This window comes from Macaca mulatta, chromosome 9, assembly GCF_049350105.2.
Source record: "Macaca mulatta isolate MMU2019108-1 chromosome 9, T2T-MMU8v2.0, whole genome shotgun sequence".
Classification (NCBI taxonomy): Eukaryota; Metazoa; Chordata; class Mammalia; order Primates; family Cercopithecidae; genus Macaca; species Macaca mulatta.
In genome coordinates, this window is record NC_133414.1 from 124,943,155 (window position 1) to 124,966,226 (window position 23,072).

At 49.3% G+C, this 23,072-nt stretch overlaps 1 protein-coding gene across 7 annotated transcripts in view; it reads left to right on the plus strand.

Annotated features, from left to right (window-relative positions):
* VTI1A (vesicle transport through interaction with t-SNAREs 1A) overlaps nt 1-23,072 on the plus strand; it is a 397,110-nt gene that overhangs the window by 353,650 nt on the left and 20,388 nt on the right. For 6 of the 7 annotated variants that reach the window (XM_015148195.3, XM_077947501.1, XM_015148192.3 and 3 more), the window contains one exon: nt 11,767-14,499. The exons of the other annotated variant lie outside the window; for it this stretch is intronic. Coding sequence is in view for 4 of the 6 variants with exons in the window: in XM_015148192.3 (XP_015003678.1) it covers nt 11,767-11,860 (94 nt within the window). In the remaining 2 variants the exon portion in view is untranslated. Of the gene's footprint in view, nt 1-11,766; nt 14,500-23,072 lie in introns of those variants that run through there. 7 annotated transcript variants of the gene reach the window in all.

The window sequence follows — 23,072 nt, forward strand, 5'->3', positions numbered from 1 at the left end:
GCCAACCTGAGCTGCTCATGCAGGCATCCCTGCTGCCATGGCTGCAGCTGTCCTCACTGCAGCGGATGTTGTTGCAGCCGCATTCTCTAGAATAATCACCAAAGAGTACTGCTGGGTGGGAATTTCTAGCCCCATGCTTTACAGACGTTCAGATTTCTTGGAATTGACCTTTTTTGTTTTTTTTAAGCACAGGCCTATTGGAAGATTGTCCACTATTTATTTTGCCAAGTAAGAGAGAGTAATTTCCAAGGGAGAGTACATTTCCAATGTCCAAAGAAGGACACTGGGGAAAAACCCTGCCATCTACACTCGTCATCACTCCATAAAACAAGGGACATTTTGACACTGAAACAGTGGAAAGGGCATATTCTCAGAGAAAAGGGCAGCCTCGAAATTGAGTAATCTTGGGTTTAAGAAAAAAGCTTCCTTCTAATGTTACTCTTCTTTTCCCACTTCAGCCTTGGCCTGGAGTTGGGGGCCACTTTTCCCAGTCATCCCATGCCCCCTCTTCTTTTTATTTTATTTTATTTATTTTTTGAGATGGAGTTTCACTCTTGTCGCCCAGGCTGGAGTGCAATGGTTCAATCTCGGCTCACTACAACCTCTGCCTCCTAGGTTCAAGCGATTCTCCTGCCTCAGCCTCCCAAGTAGCTGGGGTTACAGGCATCTGCCACCACGCCCAGCTAATTTTGTATTTTTAGTAGAGATGGAGTTTCACCATGTTGGTCAGGCTGGTCTCAAACTCCTGATCTCAAGTGACCCACCCACCTTGGCCTCCCAAAGTGCTGAGATTACAGGCATGAGCCACCACGCCCAGCTTCCTTCTTCATTTTAGAGAGAAGTGGGTTTGGGTTGGGCTTATGAAGAGGTGGGGCCACTGATGGGTTTGAGTTGCTGTCACGTACAGACACCGTGAGAGGCAGTGACCACTTGAATGAGAAAGAGTGTGATAGTGAAACAAGAGTGGGCCTGGGGCCGGAAGACCTGGCTGTGCCCCAGGTAGCTGACCCTGGGCACATATCTTCCCCTCTCAGGACCTCAGTGTCCTCAACTCTAAAATGAAGAATCTAAGCCAGATGTGGTGATGTGCACCTGTGATCCCAGCTACTCAGGAGGCTGAGGTGGGAGGATCACTCGAGCCCAGGAGGTGAAGGCTGCAGTGAGCTGTGATTGTGCCACTGCACACCAGCCTGGGCAACAGAGTGAGACCCTGTCTCTAAAAAAATAAAACAAAATGAAGAATTTAGACTAGGGCGTGGAGGCCTTTTCCAGCTCTAGCCATCTACAGACATGTGAGGAGTTAAATATACCTTACATTTCTAGAACATCCTTATTTAATTCTCTTCAAGTTCTTTCCAAGCCCTTTGATTGAAGCGAGCTGCCTTGATCCTATCTGGGAGTCTGCAGCCAGCAAAGCCACTCTGCAGGCCCCCTGCCATTGTCAAGTCCATATTTAAGAATGGCAGTGGCCATGGTGCCCAGGCTGAAATTTGAGGTACACATTTGGCAACATAGAGTGCAATGTAACTACACATTACTGATCAAAACCCATCAGACTTATCAGTGGGCTCTGACAGGTACTTGTTGGCTGCCTTCCCAGGCTGGGAAGGTATCCCTGAGCCAGCCAATGCGATGCCCTCCCCTCCCTTTTGATGTTTGTGGGAGAGAAGGCTCGGCTGTGCTCGGGAGACTGTCAGCATGAGGCCCAGATGGATACCAGCCTGTGGGAACCAGAAGCCTGGAAGGCTTGGGAAGCAGCAGCTTCCTGGATTACTGCCTCCACCTTCCCATCCAGCCACTGGAAGTTTCCTAGGCAGCTTCTCCAGCCTCTGACAACCAGTGCCTCTCACCTTTCCTGAAATACCATCTCCTTTTACAGAATGATTTGCCAACTGCACACATGTAAAGAGCTTTTCAAAGTGCTTTACAATCTTTAATGAGCTAATCCTCTCCTTCCTCCCTGGGGTGGTTGGTGAGTTGGCTGATTTTGTTTGGGAAGAAACTGAAACCCAAATGTCATGGGGTGACTTGCTCTAGGTCACCCCAGGTAAATACTGGATTATGGGTACACAACACATTGTCCCGGCCCTGGCATTACTCTGATTGCGGCCTTTGTTGTGAGGCTTCTGTCATTCATTGATTGCTCATTGTGACACCATAAGTTCCCATAGGGCAGGGACTCTGTGTTTCCTTTGTTCTTCAGAGGGACTTCGGCCAGACCTGCCAGACCTGTCTGTGCAGCTCACGCCTTGTCCAAGACCACCACATTCTTCAACCAAGGAGGGCCACCCTAGGTAGATTTTAGATGTTGTTTTGTTTTTTTTTTTTTTTCTGAGACAGAGTCCTTCTCTGTCTCCCAGGCTGGAGTGCAGTCGTGCGATCACAGGTCACTGCAGCCTTGAACTCCTGGACTTAAGCAATCCTCCCACCTCAGCCTCCAGAGTAGCTGGGACTAAAGGTGTGCCCCACCACGCCCGGCTTTTTTTTTTTTTTTTTTTACTTTTTGTAGAGACTTGGGTCTCACCATGTTGCCCAGGCTGGTCTCAAATTCCTGCCCTCAAGTGATCCTGCCACCGTAGCTTCCCCAATGTGTGGAGATTTCAGTTGTGAGCCACTGTGCCCAGCCAGTAGCTTTTAGCTTTTAGATCATGAGTGGTCAAATCACAGACAGTGGGCCTTATCCAGCCTTCCTCCTGTTTTAGCCACAGGCTAATAGTAGTTTTACATTTTTAAATGGTTGAAAAAAATTCAAAAGAAGAATTTTTGACACGTGAAAATTATACAGATTCAGAATTATACAACTCAGATTCCAGTGTCTGTAAATAAAGACTTCATTGGAACACAGCCATGCTTATTCATTGACATACGTCACTGGCTCCGCTTTACACTACAAGAACAAAGCTGAGCAGTTGTGACAGACTGTGGAGTCCCCAAAGCCTAAAATGTTTAGTTATGGGTTAAATTGCAGCCCCTCACCTTAATTCATATGTCGAAGTACTAACCTCTAGTACCTCAGAATATGACTTTATTTGGAAATAATGTCTTTGCAAATGCAATTAGTTAAGACGAGGTACGGGAATAGGGTGGGCCCCTGAGCCAATGTGATCGGTGTCCTTATTAAAAGGAGAAACTTGAACACAGGCACTCACATAGAGATACCACCTTGTGAAAACAAAGGCAGAGATGAGGGAATGCATCAGACCCTTGCACTGCTCTCTCAGGGAACCAACCCTGCCGACACCTTGACCTTGCACTTCGGCCTCCAGAGCTGGGAGACAATCACTTTCTGTTGTTGAAGCCACCCAGTCTGTGCGACTTTGTTATGCCAGCCCTAGCACACTAATATACTGACTGTCTGGCCCTCTACAGACAGAGTTTGCTGATTCCTGTTAAGCTCTAAGTATTAACAAAAATTTAGAAACAGGGCAAAGCGACTCTAGTCCTCAGTCAGGACCTAATCTAGATATGCCAGGGCTCAGGGACTGGCTCTGGCTCCTTGGTTCCTTGCTGGAGAAAGTGCTCATCTCCCTGCCCATCAAAACTCGTCCCTCCTGTGTCCCAGTCCCTCAGGTCTCTCAGATGACTGACTACACCTAAATTGATGTTAGCCATTTGGGGCTACTAGTGGCTGATGATGGCTTGGTAGATTGGCCCAGAGACAGCATCTAGTTTTCTTCCTATTTTGATGATGATGATGATGATGATGATGATTATTATTATTATTATTATTATTATTTTGAGATGGAGTCTCACTCTGTCACCCAGGCTGGAGTACAGTGGCAAGATCTTGACTCACTGCAACTTCCACCTCCCGGGTTCAAGCAATTCTCCTGCCTCTGCCTCCTGAGGAGCTGGGACTACAGGCACTTGCCACCACACCTGGCTAATTTTTATATTTTTAGTACAGATGGGATTTTACCATGTTGGCCAGGCTGGTCTCAAACTCCTGACCTCAAGTGATCTGCCCACCTCCACCTCCCAAAGTGCTGGGATTGCAGGCGTGAGCCACCGTGCCCGGCCTTATTTTTTTTTATTTTTGAGATAGGGTCTCGCTCTGTCACCCAGGCTGGAATGCAGCGGTGCAATCATGGCTCATTGTGATTTCAACTTCAGGCTTAAGCAATTCTCCTACCTCAGCCTCCTTAGTAGCTGGGAGCACAAGTACATGCCACCACACCTGCCTTTTTTTTTTTTCCACAGGGATGGGGGATCTCTTTATGTTGCCCAGGCTAGTCTCAAACTCCTAAGCTCAAGCGATCCTCCTGCCTCAGCCTCCCAAAGTGCTGGGATTTCAGGCATGAGCCACTGCACCTAGCCTTCTTCCTGTTTTAAATGGCCTATTCCAGAGGCAGGAGTTTTGTGAAATGAGTGTTGTGGCACATGCCCCCTCAGTCCCCTTATCTCACATGACTTCAGGAAACTGCTCTGCTCATGAATGGAAATTCTTATTCTGAGATGTAAGAATCAACAGCTCCCAAAGACTGTGAGCCCCACAGCTGCATGCAAAGCTTCTGTGAACCCGGCTGGGACTGACCTGTCCTTTGGAGGAGGACTTAGTGTAGATCCACAGTAAACGTGCAGTGCAGCCATGGGGAAGAAGTTGGAGACATGGAAAACAGTCATCATGAAACCCAAGATAAGATCACCATTCTCCTGCCTCAGCCTCCCAAGTAGCTGGGACTATAGGCACCCGCCACCTCGCCCAGCTAGTTTTTTTTGTTTTTTTTTTTTTTTGTATTTTTTAGTAGAGACGGAGTTTCACCGTGTTAGCCAGGATGGTCTCGATCTCCTGACCTCGTGATCCGCTCATCTCAGCCTCCCAAAGTGCTAGGATTACAGGCTTGAGCCACCACGCCCGGCACAAAAAATTTAAAAATTAGCCAGGTGCAGTGGTGCATGCCTGTAGTCCTAGCTACCTGGGAGGCTGAGGCGGGAGGATCACTTGAGCCCAAGAGTTCAAGGCTGCAGTGAGCTATGATTGCACCAGTGCCCTCCAGCCTGGGCAATAGGCCAAGACTCTGTCCCTTAAAAATAAAAAATAAAAAGGACCCTATTTCCAAATAAGGTCACCTTCTGAGGTTCCAGGTGGACATGAATTTGCAGGGACACTGTTCAATCCAGTACAGTCCGTATGATTTAAAGTGAGAGGCCGGGCACAGTGCCTCATGTGTGTAATCCCAGCACTTTGGGAGGCTCAGGTGGGCAGATTACCTGAGGTCAGGAGTTCAAGACCAGCCTGGCCAACATGGCGAAACCTCATCTCTCCTAAAAATACAAAAATTAGCCTGGTTTGGTGGCAGCACCTGTAATCTCAGCTACTCAGGAGGCTGAGGCAGGAGAATCACTTGGACCCAGGAGGTGGAGGTTACAGTGAGCTGAGATTGCTCCTCTGCACTCCAGCCTGGTTGACAAAGCGAGACTGCGTCTCAAAAAAGAAAAAAAGAAAAAAAAGAACATGAGAGAATCCCCAACCATACTTGCTCCAGTCAATGGGGAATTGTTTGGCTCCTGTAGCTGGGAAGCTGAGTGTGACTCTTCAGGTTTCAGGCACACAGCAGGAAGAGGAAGCGGGGGTTCAAATATGTCTTCAGGAATCCGTCTCCTTTTCTTCATCTCTCGGCTCTGCATTCCTCTGGTGTCGGCTTCTTTCAGGCAGCCTCGTCCGGTACGGTAGTAAGAATGGTCCTTGGCAGCTCCAGGTTCTCACTGTCCTGACAGTCAATCTCAGTAAAAACAGTATCTTTTTCCTGATTTTCCAGTAAGAATCCCAAGAGGAACTCCATCTGGCTTGGGTGGCAGACCAGTCCTTGAGCCAAGGGTAGTGCAAGAGCTAGAAAGCTATAATTGGCTGGGCCTGCCTGGGTCCTATGCCCGCCTGTGGAATCAGAGTGGGGTCAGCCTCCCTGAATTCTTGGGATGGGGCTGAGGATTCCTCCTAGAGATGCAGGACATGGAAGACCCAAGATGGGCATTAGTAGGCAGCATGATAACCACACAGCTCTAGCTCAGAGGCAAACATGTCCCCAGCTCTGAAAATAACCCTTCCAATTAAAGTGAGTGTTTGAGGCAGATGACGATCAACTGTTTCTCCTACCCCTGTTTTCATTTCTTTCTGGTGAATACTAACGTTGAATTGGATATAGAATGTAAAGAGCTTTCCCTTGGCCCATGTTTTGGGAAGTGCCTCGAGAGAAGCAGATCCGGGCTCCTTTGCTCAGAATTTATCCCATGCTTTCACGGTTGCTAATTACTGTTCTGTCAGACCCCAAAGGTGGGGCATCGTTATTCAGGGCCAGTCAGCCAGGCAGGAAGGCAGGTACAGGATGCGGCTCTGAACCTGTAAAGTGTCTGCCACTCTCCAGCTAATGAATACAGGCTTGTAAAAGAGTTGGGACTCTGCTGGCATCCTGAATGGGACAGTGGCTAACAGCTAAGTCCTAAAGCTGTGCTTGTCTACAAGCAGCCCTTAGAAATCAGGAGAACAGTAACCACGTGACCCTGAGCACATGTAGGTAGAGTCTCTCATTTCTTCATCAGCAAGCATTTTTTGAGAACATTTATGCCAAGCTCTGTGTTAGGCATCAGGGATACAAAAGACAAAGGAAATTCGGTCTGTGGAAGGTCCACTTTTTACTGGGGACTGTAGTCAATGTACTGGAAAGAGAGATGCGTAGGGAGATGGGAGAATACAAGAGGGGCATAGCCAGGAAATGCCTCTTGGAAGAGGAGGGAAGAATGCACGTATGTCATAGATCAAGGACTTGGTTTGGAATCAGGGTGACTCAACCTAAAAATGCTTTTTGGTCATAAATAACAGAAGACCCAATTCAAACTGACTTTGGAAAATAAAGTCAGTTTATTTTCTCATATAAGTTAAAGTCCAAAGAAAGGGTGGTTTGATTAAAACAAAAAAAGGAAGTTCACTGTCGGCCTGGCATGGTGGCTCACACTTGTAATCCCAGCACTTTGGGAGGCTGAGGTGGGCAGATCACCTGAGGTCAGGAGTTTGGAACCAAGCTGGCCAACGTGGTGAAATCCCATCTCTACTAAAAATACAAAAATTAGCCAGACGTGGTGGCAGATGCCTGTAACCCCAGCTACTCTGGAGGCTGAGGCTATAATCCCAGCTACCTGGGAGGCGGAGGTTGCAGTGAGCTGAGATCGCACCACTGCACTCCAGCCTGAAGACAGAGCATGACTCCGTCTCAAAAACAAAAAAAAAAAAATTAAAAATTAAAGTTCTCTGTCTTCAGGACTGGGGTTCTATTTCTCTGCCCACTGTGGGTCAGCTTCTTTCTTGGGTTGGCTTCCCTCCATAATCAAAAGGGCTGCAGTGGATCCAGCCTGACATCCACACACCAAACTGTCCAGGTGACCTGGCATTTCAAGCAAAGTTGCTGAGATCCACTCTGTTGAATGGGCTTCAGTCACAAGCCTGCTCCTGGTCCAGTTACCATGGCCAGGGGCATGGAATGTACTGACCATGGCAGCCTCAGTCACAGCTGTACCCCTGGAGCTGGGGGAGCGTCAGCTGTGCGGAATAGGGAAACGAACGCAGCCACCGTGGATCTGCTACACACAGGAAGCAGACGCCTGGCTAGGCCTGGTGAGGCCTCGTGCATGGTATCATCACTCATCAATACACAGGGGCATTGGCTGGAAGAAGCTCCTGATTCCTCAGTGAAAAGTGTCGTGACCAAGAGGTCAGTTTCCCAGCTCTTGAAAACCTGTTCTTCAAGGAAAAAAAAAAAAAAATCTTATCAGTCCTCATCATACCTTGGCTTCTGAAATACATGAAACCAGAGCCTCTCTTGGCTTGGCCAGATGCCTCCTCTTGTCTGAGAGGCGGACAGTAGCGTATCACTCAGGGTAGCTTATGGTATTCGGCAGTGAAAAACAACCCCCAGTCCTCAGTGGCTCAACGCAAGTCCACCGGGAGTCCAGGTGTGTCTCCAGGACAGTGGCTCTTTACATGATGACTGCAGGATCCGGGCAGAAGATGTTACCACCGTCCTGTAACTTGCACTCTCTGGAACGATACAGTCCCCACCCCCCCAGTCAAAACCGCAGGAAGAGCCAGCTAGAGAGACAAACACTGGAAGTTAGATGCCTCCACCTGGGAGTGACACTGAGAACTTTTGCTCTCACTTCTTTAGCCAAAGCTAGTTCCAAGACCACGCCTAACATTAAGGTGAGTGCATCCATGCCTGGAAGTAGAGGAGAACCGGATATTGGAGAACACTCGTAATGCCTGCTCCAGTGGAATTCCTGGGCTCCTCGAGCAAGAGCAGAGAGCTGTGCCAGGTGCCGCGCCTGTCCCCTGCACTGGAACCAGCCTTCTGTGATTCCGGCTGCCACACGCAGGAGCTCATTTCCAGGCTGGGAGGAGACTGGCAATGGAAAGATTAACTGCTCCCTGGGTTCCACATGGGGATCAGTACTTTCAATAGTACTTTGTGAGTTCAGCCTCAAAGTAAATGGTTAATTCATCTTGTATCAACAGCACTGTGATTCATAATGTAAACTTGGAGAATCCTTGATGTTTCGGGCCCACATTCCTTTTATTTTGGCTCTGCATTCTTTTAAAGCCACAGTGTGCTCATTTAATAGAATGCAGCATGCAAATGCACAAGTTTTTGCCTGGAGGCAATTTAGCCTGGCTGTTTCAATGGATGTCTTCTTTCAAGTGTATATTCTTTCTTAAATTATTTACTGGGTAAACACACTTTGCATTTTCAAAAGGGAGATTAAGACGGCTTGCTGCAGACCTAGTTCAACAGAAAGCTCCCCGCTTGCCCAAAGTTAGGAGGAAGTTACTTTGGGCTTCTCCCCAAGTTCCTTCGCCACCATCTCACTAGCTGGGAACCCCTCGGCCTGGCTGGTTTTTCTAATTCTCTCCAAACTCTGCATTCCTTTCTGCTTTGCCTACAGCAATATGGGCCGGCAGCCCCTGGCTGCGATTGCAACTAGGCTTCCTCACAGATGGGGCCCACCAGTGCCAGCCTGTATTCCCCCCTTCCAAACTGGCTCAGTCCTATCCACCCAGATGCCCTGAGAGTTCACTTTTCTGGTCCTGAGGGAGACCACATTTGCACAACTCCTTTGAGGTCCAAAGCTGGGTGGACGGCCCAGCCAGTCGAGCTTACTTAGAGCTCTCTCTGTTCCAACTCTTTCCCCACCCCCATCTACTCTGCGTCCCAAATGTCTGCCGGCATTTGGTTTGAAAGCAAATGCCCTTTCCTGCTGACACCCCGCCCCCACCCAGCACACAGGGAGTTCCCTCTAGCTTGGGGAGAAGACCCAGTCATGCTCTGAGAAGGCGTGATGGTAGGAAGTTTCATCTTTGGTGGGGCTTGCTTCAACTTTGAACTTTAGCCTTTTCCATGCAGACTCCCTGAGATTTTCCTGCAAATTAATTGCACAGACTTCTTCTCCACCGTCCTTTGAATGGAAGATTACAGTTACCAGAGACTGCATTCTTTCATGATCACTCTTTGGGCAGTTCTCTTGAGTGCCTGTGTGCCAGCAACTGTGCCATGTGTGGGGTGGTAGAGGTGAATTCCACACGGCCCCAGTCCACACAGGTTGGGCCCTTGGAAGCGGGCGGTGGAGGGGAAGCCACCAGGCCCTGTGGGTGCACCAGGGAGGGGGTGAAGCCCAATTAGGAAGGCTAGGGAAGAGCTGAGGATTTAGGGATTCCTGTGTATTCATATTTCTTACCATGCCTCAGATTGAACAAGTAACACCCACAGCTAATCCTTTCTAAATTAGCATCATGGATGCCTTGGGGTCCTCAACCCACAAATAAAATGGTTGTCAACCAAGCTGTACAAGAGACACTACTGTAGATTACTGTAGGCAGAATTTTAAAGAGTTTTCATGCTTTTAATCTGTTTCACTGCTGAGTTTCAATTTTGCTGATTTCCTTTGCAAGTCTGATGAGGGTGACTGTGGTAAATAGAGATTTTGACAGTGACTTGGGCAAATGGGATGTGTAGGGGCTGTTCTGAAGACTTCTGTCCTTTCCAGAGAAAAGGGGGAAAGAAATCAGTTTGGGTTTTAAACAGAGCCACTAAGTAGCACCGATCAGTGTTCATAATTAGCCTCCCTATAATAAGCCATGAAGTCCTGTTTTTATTTATTTATTTATTTGGGGGACAGAGAATCTTCCTGCCTCTTGAGTAAGTATGGCCTGTTAAGTCTGAATTAGCTGTCATCACAGAAGAATGAATGTCGGAGTGCAGACTTTCTAGTGGGGAAGGGAAGAACTAAACAAGACAGATCTTAGCCGAGCCTTGCGTGATAAATGAGGACCAAGTGGGCCATTCATCTCCTGCGAGGAGAGTGGACAGAGGCACGAAGGCAGTTTTGCGGAAGACGTGTCAGCAAATGTGATCATTTTGTAACCTGTCAGGAGGAGAAGGAGCTCGTCCTTTTAGGGGGCCACAAGGGAGTGGGTTGGTCTGATATGACAGTTTCCATTCAACCGTTTAGGTTTGGAGAAGGAGGGGACGGGTGAGGAGGAATCCTACTAAAACTACAACCTGATGTCATCCTTCCGGGAAATAAACTCATCTAGGAACTAGAAAAGGCTGCAGAGACCCTGCAAATATTTGTGTGTGTGAAGATACAAAGTAGGGGTGTGGGGTCTCTGTTCCGTGGGGGGGCCCGGCTTCACCCCCCCAGCTCCTCCCCATGGAATACCCATGGCCAGTGTTTGGAGACTGGAGTAGGGCAGGAGGCCTTTTGCTGCTTGGAATTTGGAGGAGGGCTGGGTGGGGTTTGCCGTGGGGTTTTGAGCTGGACAGATAGCTGGCTAGACTGCCAGCCAGCCTATGTCTCTATTTCCGTGCAGCTCTGTGAGAGCGAGCGTGGGCACGGCTGTTTGACCTAGGTTCCCTTTGAAACTCTCAACAAAGCACTCTGATGTTCGACCTCTTTTCTCCGAATGAGGTAACAAATTATGAAACAACCTCATCAGAAGCTCTCTGCAGGCATCTGGGAGCGTGTGTCTCCACTCTGGTCCCCCTTCTGAGTTGCTGGTTCCCCATCAGCACGCAGCCCAGCCAGATCCCAGGGAGGGTGGAACCCCTGGAGGTGAGGGCCCAGCAACAGATGCACAACAGGCACCTTGAGTACATTGTATATTTCTCATTTCCATCTTTTTTGCTATGGAGCAAATGTAACGTTTCCTCCTGGCGTAACGGAGCGTGAGCCCCAGTGACAGATGACGGTTTCACAGCCTAAGCTGCACATTTGACACTTGCTTCTCAATTCCATCCTTTTCTTCCTTAGTCTCTCTTTTACTTTTCCCCAGGTATTTTTATGCAGGTAAGTACCTTACTGACATGTGTTTCCTCGGAGTCTTTTACTTTAACAGGAAACACTGCAAAAAAATGAGGCTTGTCTCACCTTTTAAATTAAAAAGAGAAGCTCGCAAAGGGCTCTTGATCGCTTAAAGAGACTACATGGTATTCTGAGCCCAGAGAGCCATTTGATTCGCCTTCGCTTTGCAGTAAGCATTTCTCGGAGGGCAGCGTGACAATCGTGTGGAGTCTTTCGTTTTCTCGTGGATCGTTTGTAGAACCAGAAAGCTGCGTGATCTCTCTTCACACACACACACACATGCACACGCACATGCATGCACACGCTCCCCACCCCCACCTGCGAAGCTGCCGTTTGATTAGCCACCCTGGCCTCGGACGGCATTTGTGGGAAGGCCCTCCACTTATCTGTGTGTGTTTTTTCTCCTTTGCTGTCTCCTAGAATCATCCAGAACCGCATCCTGCTCGTCATCCTAGGGATCGTCGTGGTCATCACCATCCTGATGGCGATCACTTTTTCTGTCAGAAGACACTGATGTATCTGCTCTCCCTTGATAAACAGCAACAACAGCTTGTTCTGAGTAATTAAGACAAAATGGTCACATGAATCATTCTGTTGCACTGACAGGCCCTGGGTGACCCTCTCTCTCCCTCACCGCCGTTGGGCTGAAGTGCAAAGAGTGTAAAAATATTTTCTATTCCTGTTTGCATGTGGGTTGGTTTCCTTTTCGAGGTTTGTCTTCACCCAGATTCGTTTTTTAGACGGGAAGGTGAATGTTTATTTGCCTTTTTGCTAATGTCATCAACTAGCCAAAATAGCCCGGTGACACTCCTCTTAGCCCTTTGGACGTGTCAAGGGCCGTGGTTTGGGAGAGGACATGATGAGTCAGTCACGAGAGCTTCTGTTTGTCACACGCCTCTTGTTGCTGAAAAGCTCTTCTGTGATGTCCGAGGATAAAAAGGCAGCAAAAAGCAGGGGATGGAGTCAGTGACCCAGTCCGGCAAGCCAGCCCTGTTCCTACCCAGGCCTCATGAATATGGTCATCAACCTGCTTGAGTGCTTTCATTGTAAAGGTCGGTATTTAATGTCAGTTGTACAGGAAATTGACTTAGCACTTTCCCTGTTTTTCTATTGCATAATTTTTTTTTTGAAAACCCAAGAATATTTTTGCTGAGCCTGCCCAATATTCACTGTTCACAACTTTGATTACTGGCTTCAGGAAATATTTCCTTGCCTTCCCCAAATCCCATACTCCCCAGAATCTGCTGGCAAAGTGAGCCCTGGCACGGGATTTAATTGTGACCTCGTCTTCCCTGACCTGTGTAAGCATCTCTGTATCCTTTCGGTTTTAATATCTGCACTGCCAAAAGCAGTCCTCATACATGCAAAAGGTCTGACAAGGTTCTCTCCACATCCATTCCAGTATGTAAAGAGACCATGAATATTTCAGTAAGAGCAAGAGCATGACTCCATCAGTGTGAAATTTCAAATGTGATTATAAATATGGGAGAGTCCTATAGGAGGGTCCGCCAGAGATAAACTTCCCGGAAAACGTTCCCTAACCTCCTTTAAAAGAATAGAGGATGGTGGATTGTTACAAAAGGAACGGCTTGGGTTTTTTAGCTAACAAATGTTAGCAAGCCTTTCCTGAATTCACTATGTATTCAAACTTCTAATATGCTCTGTGATTTTTTTCTTTTCATTTCTTTCTGTCTGAGGTAACCAGGCATTGCGTTCAAAATGAGCTCATTTGTGATCAGGCTTAAAAGTTGCCCAAGCTGAGGTCGCTTCCCCCCCCAGTCACAAAGCAGAATGTGTTTTTCTCAAGACTTCATAGGCACTTACTGGTCCGTACTATCTTTGGAATATAATTAGAAGCTTTGAATCCTTGAAAAGCAAACCTGTTCTCTTCATCAAAAATGCTAACCACCTGTGCCCATGGATCAAGATCACCTGGATGTAGTGCTTGATATTTTTCCCAACTCAGAAGAAAACCATTATGGTTTAGAGAGGAAATGCAGAATGGCAGAATCCACCAGAGAAATTGCACTTATCGAAACAGGCCAAGGCCTGCATGTGTTCAGATAAATCATTTAGTATTGTGTAAATAAAGCTGCAGCCTTTACTTCGGAGGGATGGTGTGGGATTTTGGCCGAGGGAAGCAGGACAGAGAAGGAGCAGGAAGCTATGCTAATTTTCCTGTCGGCTTAAGGGATCCGTCTCAGCAAGAATCTTGTATTCTGATAACGGAATGCTGTACATGCTAACCACATCTAAGAACCATTAAAAAGCAAGGAAACAAACAAACAACCCTTTTCTCATTCCGACACACGAATAGTCGTCGAGTATTACACCAGCCCCTCCGGTGGCTTCCTTCGAAACTGTTGATATTAGCTGAAGTGTATAACCAGTTACCAGCTGCACTTCGCACGGCCATCCCGTCTACAATGCAGCAGACTCTTCCCAAGGCCACCTAGCAAGCAAGGTTGATCGGATCATCTAAACTTGCCGCCTCCTAAATATTTCACTGAATCCTGGCGTTCGTGTTGAAGTAGACAAAATGAGAAAGGAGGAGTGCATTGCTCACCTCTCGATAGCTTTTTTCGTTCAAGTTCTATGTCTTTATCTGCTCTTGACTGTGATTTTACCCCAGTTCAACCTTGGGAGTGGGAAGAATATGAACAGATAACCCTTGGCCTAACAGCTCCATCAAACCTCCTTGAGAGCAACCACCTAGGCCAGGCTAGTGAGTGCTTTGTGAGGAAACTGGTCAGAAGGTTCCCTCAACTCCTTCCTGGTCCTCCTGGAGGCTGCAGAAAAGATTTAGGGGATCCCCAGCAGAGGCCAATTGCTCTCCCTCCTTCCCTGCCCCACCGGGAAAGGAATAACGTCCACAAACTTGAAGCAGATAGAGAATTCGATCTGTGAAAGGTCCTAGGTACTTAGTGTGTGGACTTTGACAAATATTTCTCAAGTTGGGAGCCCTTGTTAAAAATGATGTTTAAGGGAGTGGTTTGGGGGGAAGATGAAGACGTGGAGGAGGAAGAAGAGAAGGAAGCCCTTGCCATATAAAATTCATGCGGACTAAACAGTTTCCCTGACAGAATAAATAAAGTGGATGCTACCCCACTCCAGAATCAAAAGCAATTTAATTAAAGTCTCTTAAGTTGTAAAGAGTTTTAAATGATCCATGTTGAAGGCAAATGCCTGCAAATGCAGTGGGGCCTGACGTCAGCTGCGGGGCCTGGGCTGGGAGGCCATTTGCTATTCTGTTTAAGGCAGGCTGGATTGTCTTATTTTGGAACCAGCTTGGTGGGGGGTTTGCTTTGCTACTGCTTCTGAGCCCTGAGCTTCAAAGGCTGAAATTAATGGTGAACAAAATTGTGCGGCTCTGGCCATCCCATGCGGGGCAAGCCCATTGAGGGTTATCATTAAGTAAAGAAATAAAGAGGGGGAAGAAAGCCTGCCTGTTCCAAAAACCTCATCAGATAATGACCTCAGTGATTGGGTTTTCATTACCAAACAGCATCCAGAGATTATCAACCCATAGAAGAAGGGAGGGGGAAAAAAAAGAAAGAAAGGAAAAGCAACTGTCTTTCTCTCCCTCTCTTTCTCCTTTTTTTTTTTTTTTTTTGCACATCTTTTCTTTAAAACTGTCAGATCATTTCAGTATTTCAAATCCGAGGAAAACAGCCTGCCTGCTGCTGTATTTGAAGTTGTAATGGTGTCAAAAAGTCACGACTGACTGACAGCCGTCAGTCCCAGAGGGGCTCATTAAATCATAAAAACTTGACAAGGAAATAATTGCGCATTGCCAGCAACTTGGCGCCTGTTTAGACGCTTTTATTTTCTTTCATTATTAGTCCCCACCATTACGTTCATTAACAAATTGCATTAAACAACTGTTAAGGGCTAATGATTTGTTTATCGCTTTTTTTTATTATTATTATTTAAACATTAGCTGTGTCATGTGGTACCCCAGCAGCCTCTTGCCATCATCTGACTGAATATTTTTCCACTCCGAGCTCTGGGTACTGTTGGAATATGAAATAGATTATTCATTACTCTCCTCTTTGCCACTGATTTGGTTTCATGTAGCGTCTTCCACAGAGAAAGATGAAAACTTGTCAAAAATAGGTTATATCTTATTCGAAGGGGTAACAATAGCAGCAGGTACAGGCACACTTTAATATTTAATTAAGGTTGATGTTAACCCCTTTAAATGACTTTAGCTGTAAGTTATATTCAAATGCAGAAGAGAAAAATAATTGTTCTTAATTTGCAACCTGTTCAGCAGGCGTTCTTCATGGAGTGAGCTGGAAATTTAGAGCAGAATTTTTAAATAATGAAATTTCCCATCATAAATATTTATAGCAGTTTGTCTACGTAGTGGAGAATTGACTAGAAGTGATGATCTCCTCATCCCTTTGGTTTGAACTGCTCGCCTAGTGAGGCACTTCATGCTTGGGAGTGGAGGTGGCTTTTCCTGGGAGAAACGTGTGTGTGGAGGGGAAGTTCAGAGCCAAGTTCTGTTGGTTGGTTGGTTGTAGTCAGCGCTGGTTTCAAAGGAACCACTGTGAGTCCGTAGTCTCCAGGCCACTTGCCTTCCCCTTTGGCTGAGTGTGTGGTTGCAGGGATGTGGGCAGGCGGGAGAGCCAGTAGAGAGGTCTTAAAGGAAGATGTGTGTCCGGTCAGCTGGTTTGGGAAGGGTCTGATTCGGAGTATGTCTTGGTCATCTCCGTGCAGTCAACTGGAGCTCGTTCCCTAATACTCTACGGGGAGACACTTGGCTGGGGTGGGCCTTCTGTCCTGTGACTTGCTCTTCTTTTCCATGGGCCATGAGCTTGAAGGGCCAGGGAGGAGAGAGCCCCATCATCCTCATCCTAAATCAGAAGCCAGTGGCCTTCTCCATGCTATGGCTGCTGTCTGCATGTCTGTATGTCTGTATGTCTGCTTAGCCTGTTTGTTTGATGAGTTTATATAACTGTGGAAGCCACCCTCAGAGGCCTGGTTCATTGACACTTCAGGGCAGGGGTGTTGGGTCAATATCAGGGAATGGGAAGTTCCTTTCTCCCACCCCCGAGGGACCAGGCCCCTTATGTAGCTCCGCCATGGGTGTGAGGGGAAGAGATGGTGCGTGTTCCTTGCTCAGTGTAGCATCTCTCAGCGTCGCCCACCCAAGGACAGATAGTCCTGCAGGACCCGTGGCGTGGGAGGTACCTGCCTGGCAGACATGAACCAGGTGAGACCTGGCCTCAAGCCTCTTTCGTTACTATGGGCATAGGAACAGCAGACATGCTAGGCTTTGGAGGGTCTCAAGCCTCCCTTTCAATCCAGGATAAATTAGCCACATGACAATCTGTCCCCCTTGAGATGGACTTCACACCTCAACAGAAAAGGTACCCAGAGCCATTTTTCCAAGAAGGAAGGAAAGAAGGAAGGAAGGAGGGAGGGAGGGAGGGAGGGAGGGAGGGAGGGAGGGAGGGAGGGAGGAAGGAAGGAAGGAAGGAAGGAAGGAAGGAAGGAAGGAAGGAAGGCAGGCAGGCTCTGTGATGAGCCATCCCCAGTCCAACTCCCAGTGACCCTGGTTGAGGGCCTGCCTGAGACTAGCTCAAACTCGACCTCACCCTATGCTGTAACTCTCTAACTCTACACTAGCCTCCGAGAAATACTCTGGTGGCTTCACTTTGCCTGCGACCCATCAGACTCAGACCAGTGGCAGCTGCCAGAAGCTGGCCACATAATGTCAGCAGTCAGGTGGCTCTCAGACCAGATGCCAGTCTTTGTTAAGTAGGGCAGGTGACTACGTGGACAGCTCAGAAAAGCTCCTGAAGCCACAAGTATTGCACCCAAGATGGATGAGAGCAGCCAGGCCCAGGCAGGAAGAGTGTGTCACCGGAGCCAAGACTTCCTGAAATGGGTGACTGAGCCAGGGTTAGTGTCCTGTTGTGGATGAGGGCAGACGCAGGGAGTGCCGAGTGAGGTCCCGTCTCCATTGGGATTCCAGCACAGTAAGAAGGAGCCAGCTTACCAGAGGTGAGCCGGGCAAAAGCAAGATGGCAGGACGGGTCACGATGTGTTGGGGGTTGGGTAGCAGAGGGTGGACAAGTGAGGGATGGACGGATTTCCCAGCACCAGGGGATAGCAAGGGCAAGTAGGCCCCCCTGAGCTCATCACTACCCTTCTTCAGGAGGAGCTAAAGATGGGGAAAGGCAGAGTGCATCTCTCCAGGACCCCCTGCCCCAGTCACACACCCCTGTGGCCGTGGCTCCTGGGCTTCCAGCGTGCCGTGGGGAAAGCAATTCCTCATCCCGAATCGCTCGTTACTCATGCTACATGAAGAACACAGGCATCACAGAGGGGGGGATCGCCAGGAAGCAGAGCTCTGGACTGTTATTCCATGAACTCGCGCACCCCCTCCTTCCCTTCATCCAAACAAGGCCCTTTGGCGTGAATAATAGCTCAGCGGCTCCGAAGCCGTATTGATTGGCTGCACACGCGGCTCCGCCGAGAACGGCCAGGGCTTTTCCTGGGGGCAGGACCAGCACCGCTCAGCGCAGCCGCCTCTCCCCCTCCCACTTCCCCGGCCTCCCCCAGGTGTGTTCAGGAGGGGACAATACCTGGGGGAGCCCAGGCCCTCTCCAGCTCAGTGCCACTTCGTTGCTGCAACTTTTCTGTTTTTCACTTATTTTGCCAGGGAAAGCACCTAAGTTAGAGAGAAATGTTTTTTCGTGACAAGGCCCCACAGAGCTGAGAATGAACACATCCTCCCGCTCCAGCTTCTCCCCAGAAGGTTCTGCCAAAGACCCAGGTCATAGAGGCATCCTGGACTGACACCTGTGGGGGCCCTGTTATACCCCCAGCGCCAACAAGCACTTCAGCATCCCGTGCCACACTTTCCCGTTACTCTCCCCTGTCTTATGCCATCGGAAAAGAGGAGCCGAGAACATGGCTAGGACTTACCACCTCCCTGGGGAATGGGGACTGTTGCAAAATTCAACAGAGGTGCATCAGTCACAGGTTGGGAGACCAGCAGAGACCAAAGCCTGCCAGCCCCTCTCCCTGAGCCTCTGACCAGACTGTCCCTTCCCGTGTTTGCACCTCTTCTGGACACAGGAAGTGGCCAAGGCCTTGACCCTTTGAGGGACGCCAGGCCCCTGCGCAGTGACACCCTGCGTGCCGGTGGATGCCTGAAACCCCACCCCTAGAGTTGCAGTACTGTGATTTCTGCCCTGGAACACTGGAAAAATGCAGATTCATTTTTCCCTAGACAGCTTCAGTCCCACCAGCCACAGATCCCTCTGAGTGAGTTGTCTGACCATTTCCTGGGGGCAGATTTTGGGTTTGGGGGAGGACAGATCCACTACGTGAGGGAGCCTGATGGTCTTTGGGAGAAGGGTTAGAAGGAAAGAGGGGCTTGGTTCCCTGGGAGCAGCTCCCTGGAGGTTGCCCCGTATCAGCTGCCTTCAGCCTTGCCCTCAAGCCCACTGCCTGGCCAGGCCCCTGTTGTTCTAAGGATTGTGTTCTGGCTCAGGGCTGCATGCAGGCAAACACGGGAGCCTGAGAATGGGCTCTGCCAAGGAGCAGATAATGGGTCGAGGGTCCCCTGGCAGGTCCCACGGCCATGCCCTGGCTGAGAAGGATTGAGAAAGAACAGGGAGGCTGGGTTGGAGTTTGGACAGCTAACCCTGGGGGCAGGCAAATTGTGTCCCTCCTCTGGCCCTGCTGAGGCTGAAAGAAGTCCAAATCCAATGTAGCGTACAATTTGGCATTTGGGGGAGGACCCAAAATGGATTCTTCCTGCCCTGAGCAGACCTTCCCCACACTGCCACATCCAGGGGTCTTGGCACAGAGGGGACACTGGCCGTCAGAGACTCTCCGCTCAATTCCATCTTCTCTCATTCATCCACACCCACCCCTGCAGAGCTCTACACTGCATTTCTAAAGAAAGGGAGAAACTCGAGTGAGAACTAGAGGGCTTCAATGACTTCATTATTGTCCCCGACAAGACTTCTAAATAATCCAGCCTTTCCCTGTTTGAAGCATGAGAGGTGTAAGCAGATTTATTCATTCATTCAATCAATATTTATTGAGTATCTACTATGTTCCAGGCCCCAAAGACACATGGTGAAGAAGACAGATAAGAAAACAAGGAAGATAGTCTCACTGCACTGCAAGTCAGAAAACTATTTTCATTTCCAGAATCCTGACTCCAATCTCGGGCAAGGTCACTCTCGGGGTCTCAAAATCACATTGCGATGCCTGTGCCTCTGCCCCCTTCCACGCTACCCCCTGAGATGAATGCCCCATCACTGTGAATTGTCAGGCAAAATCCTCTCCAAGTAGACAATGCTGTGTGCTCATTCCTCCTTGCAGTCCCCATGACTGCATTAGCAAAGGAGCCCCGCTGAGGCTGAGTAGGGCTGACACTTGCCTGCAGGTGGGCAGGTCCCCATCAGCACTGGTCCTACGTCCAGGACTGGCCTAGGAGAGGCCAGGGATAGGAATGGGGACCGTTTAGATCGGGGCTGACTTGAAGAATTTTTTTCCCCCTGCTTATTAAATGTTAAAGGTTTGACTTGGCAGGCAATCAGGAGCCCAAAATATCATAAAAGGGAAAAAAGTTGCCGAGTGGCTAAGAGGTGCACCACGGGAGTGTCACTGGGCCCGCCGGCGAGGTGAATTGCTAAGCAGAGAGCAGTGAACAGGGAGGAAATGGAGCAGCAGACATTTTCAAAGGCTTCTCTCCCCTTCTTCTCCTCTCTCTGTCCCCCATGCGGAAAGGGGAAAATAGAAGTAGAATCCAGATTGGGGCGCGTGGCTGATTTGGTCCTCCTCCCGCACCATCCTCCCCCAGACAGCAGAGAAACTTTGATGTCTGGGTGCATGGCATTCAGGGACAGAGGAGCCCAGGCATCCCAGCAAATGCAACCGCATGTTCCGCCTCTGGATGGCCTCTCTGAACTCCTTTGTGGGGTAGATGAAGCCCACAGAGCTGGAAAGAGCAGCATTTTGAAATGAGGAAGCGTGGATCGGCATTCCTTGAGCTCAGTGCTAGCCACCTTGGCGGTGGGGTGGGCCAACCAGGAGCTCAGATTTATAAAACGTTTGAGCTTTGCGGGCCCTAGGGGGCCACTGTGGCCTACCTGTTGATTTTCAGATGGGGAAATGGGAGCTCAGAGAGGGGACAAGATTTGCTGAAGGTCACCTAGCAGATTGGTTCCAGGTACAGGAGTAGATTCCATGCCTTCAGCCTCTAGTAAGACACCTTTCCTCTGTACCAGGAAGTGGAGCTTCAAACAGCACCAGGGTTTGGAACTTTTGTCTCGAATCCTCTCCGCCTCATCCCCACCCACTGCCCAGCAGCTCCAGGCTGGGTCTTTCGTCCCGTCAGGCTCAAAAGGGCTGTGGCCCAGCCAGAGCCGGGGGTCTCCTCAGTAGTGTTGGCCTTCACACTCTTGGTGCTAAAGTTCTCCAGTTACTTTTTTATTAAACCGACACGTACAGAAAAACTCAATTTTCGGCTGGGCACAGTGGCTCACACCTGTAATCCCAGCACTTTGAGAGGCCGAAGCAGGCGGATCACTTGAGGTCAGGAGTTCGAGACCAGCCTGGCCAACATGGTGAAATCCTGTCTCTACAAAAATACAAAAATTAGCTGGGCATGGAGGCGCATGCCTGTAGTCTCTGCTAGTCGAGAGGGTGAGGCAGGAGAATCGCTTGAACCTGGGAGGCCGAAGTTGCAGTGAGCCGAGATCGCGCCACCGCACTCCAGCCTGGGCAACAGAGCAAGACTCTGTCACAAACAAAAAAACCCTCAGTTTTATCCCTGTGGGCTATGATAGCCCCACCATGACACTGAGCGTCGGCTACTGATGCTAAGGGGATGCAACTTAGAACTGGAGGGGAACTCGGACACCACTCCTGGGTCCAGATGGCTGTGGCTGGAGTACAGTCACAGCAAGGAACAGTGTGGCAGGGATACCAGTGGGGCTCTGGTCTCTTCCCAGAGTCTGGCATCTTTCATGCCAAGTTGGGCCTCAGGTCTCGGGGCTCTAGACCTTACTGTGCCAGTGGCCAGATGTGTGGCCTTATATGCCAGTCATACCCTGCTCCAGGCCCAAGTTTCCTCATCCACAAAATGGGAAAGCTGGGCTAGAAAATCTCTCAGGAAGGTAGGTCTCTGCTAGCTCCCAGCCTTCCATGGCAGTGCAGAGGGAACCTTCCCAACAAAGTAAGAGCCAAAGGCTAAGATGGCAGCCGGTGGTTTGTAGAACCTTCTAGAAGACCAGGAGACTTGGTAAGCTGAGCTTGTAAGTGGTCCAGGATGCAGGGCTGGTGTCACAGGTGTGTGACCGGTACAGGTACACAGGGCTTTGTGCCCAGAAGGGCCCCACGCTTGGGAAATAAGGCTCTGCAGTCACTGTCTTCAAATTCTTAATAATTTTATCTTTGTCACTGGGTTTTGTAAGTGAAGTCCAATGGGACAGTGGACTGTGAACTGGGGAGGTGGAGCCTCCCATCTCCCTGTGTCCAGGATCTGCTTCTCAGCTGCTTGCCCGTCTGCCCCCCCAGCTCCAGCTCCACTCAGCTTCTACCTCCCTGCCTCCCACCCAGCAACCACTGCCAACCTGCCCCCAACCTGGCACAGGCACACCCTGTGGGGGAGGGGAGCAAGCACACCCCACAGCATCTCAGAGTGGGGCATGGTGGCAGCAGTCCCCATCCTGCGCTGGCAGCCTGGGGCACATTCAGTGCAGGACTCTGCGGGGGTGAGCCCCTAGCATCCCCAGATCCAGCACCTCGTGTGTCCTGGTACGAAATTTGTAGTGACTCTGGGGGCTGCCCGTCTGCTGTGGGTTGGGGCAGGAGCCTGTGGGAGGATGCCTGGCTCAACCTCCTGCCCTAGGCCTGGGGCACAACATGTGGGCCCAGCAGCTCACAGGAAAGGGAGCCAGAAGATGGGTTCAAGTGTTCGTGTGTTCCCCAAGTCACCAGGGTGCCTTTGGGGGTCTGCACTCCCCCGGGAGAACCCTCATGTCTAGGGAGCACCCCATGGGGTCATCTCCATGCCTGAGAGGACCCTCCCTTCTTTCAACCTTCTGGAGTCATTTGTCTCTTCTGGCCAGGTCAAGGCATCCTCCTGAGAGAACCGTGAAATACAGTGTGCCGCTTTGCTAATTCCACATGCAATATTCGGATATTTGCATTTGAAACTGGCATTGCACAATGTAAAGAGGAATGGTAAAAGTCATGCTAATAATTTAAAATTTTGACTTTACTTAGAATGGCATTAACTAGCAAATTTAAAACACCATGACAAGTTGAAAATGAGACTGGGGAAGAAAGCAAAAAGCATGTTTTCTTACTATTTGAACAAGGGGCCCCACATTTTCATTTTGTAGTGGGTCCTGAAAATTATGTAGCCAGTCCTGCCTGTGAGCCACCTACCCTCTTGGGCATTTAGTTCTCTATCGGTAAACTAGATCATGAACACTGCGCCTGCCCCTCCTGCTCACGGGCACGTTAGGAACATGCACTTGGATAAAATCCAGGACAGAGATTTAGAAACCAGTGTGTGGTGCCAGCTCTCAGCCTTGGAACCACAAGCCCATTTTTCTTAAAAAGGGAGCTGGACTGGCATCCAAAGTGATTTCAGTCCCCTCATGTAGGTTTAGCCACCATGGGCAAGGCAGTCTCTCTCCCATGTATTCCTCTCCCTAGGTGCTCTGCCCTAGAAATGAAGC